At 32.8% G+C, this 9,014-nt stretch overlaps 1 protein-coding gene across 3 annotated transcripts; it reads left to right on the top strand.

The window, feature by feature from the left end:
* The first annotated feature begins 255 nt into the window (after window positions 1-255).
* Window positions 256-7,344, top strand: LOC108343303 (casein kinase II subunit alpha-2). Of its 3 annotated transcripts, XM_017581502.2 has the most exons (10): window positions 259-556; window positions 1,088-1,217; window positions 3,088-3,282; window positions 3,616-3,773; window positions 5,861-5,951; window positions 6,091-6,156; window positions 6,426-6,508; window positions 6,717-6,780; window positions 6,893-6,961; window positions 7,079-7,344. In XM_017581502.2, the coding sequence occupies exons 1-10, from the start codon at window positions 471-473 to the stop codon at window positions 7,136-7,138; spliced, it is 1,002 nt and encodes a 333-aa protein (XP_017436991.2). In that variant the 5' UTR covers window positions 259-470; the 3' UTR covers window positions 7,139-7,344. The 3 variants fall into 3 exon arrangements, with proteins under 3 accessions (XP_052727834.1, XP_052727833.1, XP_017436991.2); XM_052871874.1 differs by lacking the exon at window positions 3,088-3,282 and having other exon boundaries at window positions 256-556; XM_052871873.1 differs by lacking the exon at window positions 7,079-7,344 and having other exon boundaries at window positions 258-556; window positions 6,893-6,967.
* The last annotated feature ends 1,670 nt before the right edge of the window (window positions 7,345-9,014 follow it).

Below are 9,014 nucleotides of genomic sequence, written 5' to 3' on the forward strand. Positions count from 1 at the left end.
CGATTATACCAAAGTACCTGTGATGAATATTTTTTGTGCATGGTAAAGCATCACCTCAGACCAGTTTGGTAATTGAAATAAAATAATTTTAAGGACCTAAAACGGCATGAGGGAGAGCCTAGTATACCAGCTTTATTGAGGGAAATGATCCTCAAACCTCAAACCATTCCAAAAAAAGTTACCGCAAAATCGGATGGGTAGGTACTATTGGTTTGACACTTTTACATATAAAAAAAAAATCAGAGAATGTAAATAGTATGTGTTATTGTCCATACACACGCATTAAATATGCGAACGAACCACCGGCACTACTTCTACGCTTCTTGCTAGTATGCACCCTTGTCGCCTTGCGTGCGCCGGTTGCGCAACCCCCTAACCTGCGCATCTCCACCCACCTCATCGAAACTAAGACCATCACAACCCTTCATCAGCTCCACAGAACCCAGATCTCGGGTTCCAATTCCCAATCCATGTCGAAGGCGCGTGTCTACACCGATGTCAACGTTCTTCGCCCCAAAGAGTACTGGGATTACGAGTCTCTCACCGTTCAATGGGGGTATTATTCCCATCTCTAATATACTTCTCATCGTTTTGTTGATTTCTTATCTAATTTGTTTTCAAAGCTTTCTGTTGCGCCTTGATTAGCCACAATTCTCAATTGATGGATACTTTTCTTTTTAGGTTATGACCCTTAGGTGCTGTTTTTCTTGTTTTGGTTACTTGTCCTCCATTTCAAATACCTAAACCTTTAACAATTTTTTGTCACATTCTTTTCAAGTCTTTATTTCCAATGGGGATGCTGAATGTTGTCGTTTGTGTTATGATTATATTATTGGATCTCTCGGCCCTCTTACGTTCGTTATGTGGTATGAACTCGGTGAAGCCGATTGACCATGACGAATCACCTTGTCATTTGAAATTGGTTGATGTAATTGTTATATGTAGTCTAAATTGAAATACTTAAAGATTTTGTTGATTCTGTGAGCAAGGTTCATCGCCAGGGTATGCATTAGGTCTAATATTGATGGGGCTTTACGTTTCCCATTCCAATTATCTTATTTATGAATTTTCTGTGTGCTCTTTTCAGCGATCAGGATGATTATGAGGTTGTGCGAAAAGTGGGAAGGGGGAAGTACAGTGAGGTTTTTGAAGGCATAAATGTTAATAGCAACGACCGCTGTATAATCAAGATTCTCAAGCCTGTTAAGAAAAAAAAGGTGAGAGATTTTGTTATTACATTGATGCTGTTTTCGAACTTTGGGACCTGCAGAGTACGAGTAAAAGGTCGAGCAGGGGTGCTTCATGAGAAGTTTTCTCCTAAAATTTACGCACAAGTTTCACACATACTCTTTCACTATTTTCTTTTGAGCTATTGGATAACAACTTGACAACTCTGCACAATCTCCTAACACAGTTCTGCAATAATTATTTCCAAAAGAAAAAACATAAAATAAAATACATAATATTTGACCTTTGGAAGTTATACTTTGAATAGAGAAGAGTAGCTTCAAAGTTCGAACTAGTTCACCTTAGCTGAAAATTTGTGTAATTATGTGTCCCCCTCAATTTTGGTGGGCTTTAAGGATTATGAATTACACGAGGTTGTTTGCATGGATCACATGACACTCTTTCCTTCAATTATAATACTGTAGTTCCAACAATGTTATTTTGGGAGATCTCGCATTGATTTGAGATAAGACTAATTTATTGTATATAAGTGGGTCAATTCTCACCTTACCTTATAAACTAGTTTTGTAAAAATGAGTTAGACTTAAACCCACTTCCTAATATGATATCAAAGCCTAGTGAGGTTTATTGGACTTATTGTGTCACTTGCTATTGGACCACCTCTAAATATATAGTCCAAGCATGAGATGTCTATGTCTCATCATGAAAGGAGGTGTTGAAGATTCTACATTGATTAGAGATCAGATCAAATCCTCACCTTACTAGCTGGTTTTGTAAGAATGAGTTAAGTTTAAACTCATTTCTTAATAGTTATTTACAATGAAATCCTTGTTGACTACTTCCTCCATTGCGTATTGGCTTCCTTCTCCTCTTCATAGAAACCAAAACCATGTATTATTCCTCTAGTTCTTCCTAGGTCTTCTTTATACATGTATAAACCACTTTTATCGATGCATCTCTCATCATATACAATCATTCCGTACTTTTTTCTTTCTTTCTTGTATGACCACACATCTATCTTTACTTGTTTATGCTATTCCAACATTTTTTCTTGCTGTCCCTTTAAGCCCCAACGTCACTACAATAAAATATTGTTGAGTGTATGGCACTAGGATAAAACTGGCCTTTGAATTTGGTTGGCACTTTTCAAACATAAATAGCCCCCACTATCTTTCTACATTTGTGTAACATTCTCGTTTTTTTTCCTTGCATTTTTTATTATTTGTTCTAGACTTTAAATATGCTGTATGACATCTTTTCTCAGTTTATCTTGAGTCACATTGTCTCTTGCTAAAATTACAGTGCATATACTTTATCTTAATTCTGCTCTAGTGTTGGCCCTTAGCTTTCAAAGTTGTCTCTGGAGTTTTGAGTTGAGAGTTAACTGCTTCCCTTGGTTTCTTAGCCAACATCGTGCCATCTACAAAAGTGCATCAGCATGCAATAAGGGGTAGACTTTTTTGTATATCCGTAGTATGCATATCCATGATTAGATTTAAACAAGGACTTTAGGCATCTGTGGGGCATCCACTTTTTGGAACAAAATGCTGGAAAGGAGGGGTTGAGATGTGGGACTGCACACCGAAAACAGGACATAGAGCTGTTCTGCTCCACCTCGGCAACCTGCTTCTGCAATTCTTAATTTTTAAATTGTTAGTGGAGTTGGTGGCCAAACCTTAAGTCCAACTTGTAATGTGAATCATTTGGGGCATGAAGAAATACGACTTCAATTCCAATTTTTTTAGTAGAACTTCAAAGTGCTCTTCACATTTTTAGATTTAGTATATGTCTTCTATTTTTTGAAATACATTTTTTATTATATGGTGTTTCATGTAATGAAACATTCAGTTTTAAGAGATTTTTATGTTACATTCTGATATATTTAACTTCTTTTTGCAGATTAAAAGAGAGATAAAAATACTTCAGAACCTTTGTGGGGGGCCAAATATTGTTAAGCTTCTTGATATTGTCAGAGATCAACACTCTAAAACTCCTAGCTTAATATTTGAGTATGTCAACAGTACGGATTTTAAAATTTTATATCCAACCTTGACGGATTATGACATACGCTATTATATATACGAGCTTCTCAAGGTAACCTGATTTTTCAATCTCTCATGCTATACCTGAACTAAAGTTCTGTGTCCTCTCCTTTATATATTTTTCCTTAAAAGTAATTGTAGTATCTTTGTTTTGAACAAGGTTTAAATAAATTTTGCTTCTGATTACGTGTATAGGCTTTTTGTGTATGCATCGTGTAAAATATTATTACTTTACATTTTCAGAAATACATGTCAAGGGCCTTTTTCTTGTTAAATGAAAGCTTTTTGTGTATGCATCGTGTAAAATATTATTACTTTACATTTGCAGAAATACATGTCAAGGACCTTTTTTTTGTTAAATGAAAGCTTTATTTGTGAATTGCAGGCCTTAGATTACTGCCATTCCCAAGGCATAATGCATAGAGATGTGAAGCCTCATAATGTTATGATAGATCATGAATTACGGAAACTCCGGTTGATAGATTGGGGTCTCGCTGAATTTTATCACCCTGGAAAGGAATACAATGTTCGTGTGGCTTCAAGGTAATGTTCTGACCAATTGACTATGGTCACAACTCTATTTCTGAAGTACAATAATAAAAGATTTATACAATGGATGAGCCTAAGGATATTAGTATATAGCATAAATCAAAAGCATTAAGGTATAGTGAGCTCATTTGAGTATGAATTTTTGATACAAATGAATTATTGGAATTATTGCTTCCCAAGTAGGGATATATCCGCTAACATGATTCAGAAGATGTGGAAACTTGATCAAAATATTTTATGATTGAAAACTAAAAATCAAAATAACTTTTTGGTTTTAAAAATTGAGTTCAAAGTGTTTTCAAAATTGAGTGAAAAAATAATTTAGCTCCTCTCTAACTAAACACGGATTGTTTTAATAATTGTATTTGAAAACCAATGTTTAAAACCATGCAACCACCTCAAACTGGTCTATTCCTAAAGTATTTGTCAACCAATTGTGTTTTCCTTGGTTATCAAACTCAAGTTTTAATTCCCAAAAACGTACAAGCTCATGCCTCTTGTACGAGTTGACTCGTAGAATCGTATTTGAGTGTTTGAGTGGGCTCCATGTAAACTCCCGTGAACTTGTTAGGAGGTCGCATCCCAATTGACGAGTTCAGCTTCTTCTTTTTTAGTTATTTGTTTGATTGAAAACGAGGCCGCTTTATGTCATTTTGCTTGCAAAGATAAGAGAAAGGAGAAGAATAGGGTTCTTGGCTATCCCATTTCTTTGTTATTTCTCTTTGTTGCTGCTAGTGGAAAGTGGGGACAGCTGCTGCTCTCATCATTATGGTTGGTCTGCTCTCACCTCCCTTCTCTGTTTGAGATACAATCATGACATCCTTCTCTGTTCTTGTGAAGCCTGACTTCTTTGCTCTTGCCATGCTGTTCTCTGTAATGTCCATCACCAGCCATTCTCTGTTTTGAGGCTGAAGCAAGCAGCAACGACATCTTCTCCCTGCAGTGCTGTGGATTGTGAATGTGTGGAAGCTGCACAATCATTCTTATTCTCTCTGCTGCGCATAATTTGAAACTCAATCTTATTTGAAGATATTTCTCTTTTCTTAGTTATTTTAATTTTATCGTATTAAGAACTTACGTCTTGTATGAGCTTATGTTTTACTTGGTGTTGCTTTATTATTAAGGTTTAATATTTTGCATTATTATATAATTAAAATGATCAATCGTCATGTTATTTATAGGTATTTTAATAGTATCCTATATGAAGTAAACCCTTAATTACAATTCGACTTTACAAGTGTACAAACATCTCATGAGCTTATTTAAGCTCTCGTTTTCAGCTACCTTTTTTGTTTAACCTTTCAAGAGACAATTTTGAACAATTACTAGACTATTTTTTCAGAAGCTTATAGTACACTAAGCTCTTCATAAACATGCATAATTGAATGAGTACTGTCAAGGATCAATGTGCAAGTGTTATCTAAAGAGACAGGTGACTAGTTCAGGCATATTTTTGTTGACACTGAAGCAGTTTAACCTTAATGATGCGAGCTTGATGTAGCAGCTAATGTACACGCGCCAAAGTTACTGTACTTTTCGTTTTTAGACTTGTTAAATAAACTCATTTCGCCATTTAATCCATAGTTTCTACTGAGCAATAATTTAAAGGTATAGCTGAAGATATTAAAAACAAGACCAGTCATTTCTTGCCATGTGTGAGGGCTGTTAGGCATAGAAGGGATACCCAAGAAGGAATGGGGTTGGAAGAACTATTTTCCGGGGTTCCAAGAACTATTGTTATTTCCAGCCGAAACATACCCTAGTTCATTTTGTCTGGTTATGTAAATTTCTGTCAACTAATTGTTAGTAAACATATTCAGCTCCCTAATCTTACACTTGGTTTATAGTTATGTAGACATTCTCAGCTTCCTTCTAGGCGCCAGCGTCAATTCACTTTTGAATTTCCCCTTTTAATTGTTTCTAATTTGCCTATATTTGTTAGTTAGATATAAAATTGACCAGGGAAAGATATTGTTTAGATTTTGTCAGACTTGTACGATAGTGCTATATGGGACTAAGTTTTGGAAAAGTTTATGAATGACCACCAAAAAAATGTCATGTGCTATGCTTTTACTTTGCAGATACTTTAAGGGCCCTGAACTTCTAGTTGATTTGCAAGATTATGACTACTCATTAGACATGTGGAGTCTTGGTTGCATGTTTGCTGGAATGGTGAGAATAATCTAACTATAGTCTACAACTTACTGGTTATATGTGCCAGACCCTTGCTATTATTTAATATGAAGTCTAATTTTGAATCTACAAGTGTAAGAGCGTGTAATGTGGGTTATAATCATTTTAATTCGTGTAGATATTTCGCAAGGAGCCTTTCTTTTATGGTCACGACAACCATGACCAACTAGTCAAAATAGCTAAGGTAACATTTACGGTGGTTCAGTAATGTATAAAATTGCAAAATCAATATGTTGAGACTCTGCCAGTTAATCTGTTTAAGCTTCTTATTGAAATATCTTCTCATTTTACGGGGGAATCTTAAGTATGACTGAATTATTTGTTGTTTAACATGCTAAAAGATATATTTCTAGACCACTTTTCCCCTCCTTTTGATCATTTAGGGAGATACTTTTCTTTCAAGGTCTGTAGGTTTTGATTTTCATTTTCTTTTCTTTTTTCTGTGATCCGTAGGTGCTTGGTACTGATGAACTGAATGCATATCTGAATAAGTATCATCTGGAGCTTGATCCTCAACTTGATGCACTAGTTGGAAGGTATCATATTCTATTTTCATTTTCTACTTTTTTCATACCAGTTTAAATATAGTGAAATTCACATCGTTCTGTCACTATTTCATGCCAATGCGGTATAATTAGAGTTCTCTTCTTAGAAGTTTACTGCTTTTCTTTGACTTTCTCTCTTCCTTATAGATATATGCAATATTAATATTTTTACACATGTGTTACACTATTGCATTTGCAGGCACAGTCGCAAACCTTGGTCTAAATTTATTAATGCTGATAATCAACATCTCGTGTCTCCTGAGGTAATTTAACCCCGTATTCCATTATGGCATTGGGACTAACCAACTAGTTTATACTGTAATGAACTATTCTCTATAAAGGGTCTTTAATTGATTCAAATTATCGGATATGCAGGCAATTGATTTTCTTGATAAGCTCCTTCGATACGATCACCAGGACAGGCTTACAGCAAGAGAAGCAATGGTATGAAGAGCTCATTAATTTACCGTAACATGGTTGTTCTTGTTGTGAGTTAGTTAATTTTCACTATATTATGGTCTTTTTGATTTAACATTATTTTTCCTTGATGTATTCCCATAGGCACATCCATATTTCTCTCAAGTAAGGGCAGCTGAAAGCAGCAGAATGAGGACACAGTAACTTCATCATTTGTGATAAACCTGAGTTAATATGTGGGATTGTTTTATAATACCCAAGAACATGAGGCATGATTGCCTTCTGTTAATTATAGTTTGTTAGATTTGTTGTGGAATGTAACAATATCATATATCTTGTTCCAGGGGAATAATCTGTTAATCTGTTGAAAAATTAAATTTTATCATAAAAGAGTTGTGGTTTGATATAAACTCGGAAGACACCTTTAAGCCGGTGTTTATTTTTTATTAATATTAGATAAGAAAAATAGTTATTTTTCTTTGATATCATTTTTATTATAAACTTTTCTACATGAGTAATAAGCTAGTTTAAATATATCTATTGAGAGTTTTCCCGCTATCAATTTTCAAGAAAACACAGTTTTATTGCATGTATTGATTGAAGATTACATCGTAAGATTATAATTAGACTTTAGAAAACCAAAACAAGATATTTTTAGTTTCACTTTTTTAATTACTGTCATCAGAAAACCTAGCCTACTTGTTTATTATTTATTTGGATAGTATTATTTTGACTTTCAACATATTTTTATACACATTTTACAGTAGTTGTTTTATTCTTTAATTTCTTTTTATTTACAAATACAAAAAATAATTTTGTAATAATTAAAATATTCCTAAAAATGAGTTAGCATCTGTGTAAGGGGTATAAAAAATATATTTTCCTATTTATTTTTCTCTAAACTTTTCTGTAGTCCACTTTACTAAAGGGTCAAGTACAAGCTTGTCAACTTCAGCTTCGCTGCCAAATAATTGAAGTATAATTTATTCTTCTTCTTTTTTATGTTTTCTTTGGGTTAAGATGGAACCGGAGAAAAAGAAGATAAAAAATGAGAATGGAAAATAAAATTGTTTGAATTGAAAGAATGTAAAAACAAAATGAATAAAAAGTTGTAAATGTAATTTGATTAATATGATAAAAAAAGGTTAAATATTTTAAAAACAAACTAAAACATCCTTATATTAAAAATAAAATTGGACTGAATATAAAGAAATATTTTAGTACCTATTATTCATTTTAAAAAATTAATTTAAGAATATTTAAAATTATATACATACATATATATATATTCATATTTTTGTAATAAAAGAATTTTTGTACAATTTTCTCTCCCGGATCTTTTTTCCTTCCATCTTATTGTCACTAGTTTTCATTTTTTTTTCAAGAAGTATAAATTCAATCGTTCTTAATTTTTAATAGTGTTAGTATTTTCATTTATTTTGCTTACTTCAAGATGAATTACATTATCAATGTTAAATTCAAAAGATAAAAGAGATATTTCTATTCAGAAATTTTAATTAATTAACTAAAATTATTTTAATAAATAACATTTATTGTTACTGGGTTGGGGATAGGAAACAGGGTATGATTAATGTGGAAGAAAAAAAGGTAGATTAATAGTATATTTGTACATAAAAAACAAATTGAATGAAAAAGATGGATGAAAGAAAATAAGTGTAAAATAAAATAAAAGTAACCGATATTTTATTAAATAAATTAGAGAAAAAATATATAGAAAGAAGGGGAAAATATGTGAAAATAATATTATATATAAGAAAATTCTAAATTATTTTTCTTCTCTCTCACACCAATCAACCTCCTTATATTAATTTCACCATATCTTGTTCTCTCAACTAATAGCATAAATGCTAGTTAACCAAAGTTATCATTGACTCTCCTTTTTCTTTATCAACACCGTCACAATTGAAATTAGAGACTTCAAAACTTAACATTCATTGTCCAAACACGAAATCCAACTTCTGCAATCTTAAAACTTTATTCATTTGAATGAATCTGGAAAGAAGACACAAAATCCAACTTCTACAATCTTAAGACTTTGTTCATTTGAATGAATTTGGAA

Source organism: Vigna angularis, chromosome 1 (genome assembly GCF_016808095.1).
Source record: "Vigna angularis cultivar LongXiaoDou No.4 chromosome 1, ASM1680809v1, whole genome shotgun sequence".
Lineage (NCBI taxonomy): Eukaryota > Viridiplantae > Streptophyta > Magnoliopsida > Fabales > Fabaceae > Vigna > Vigna angularis.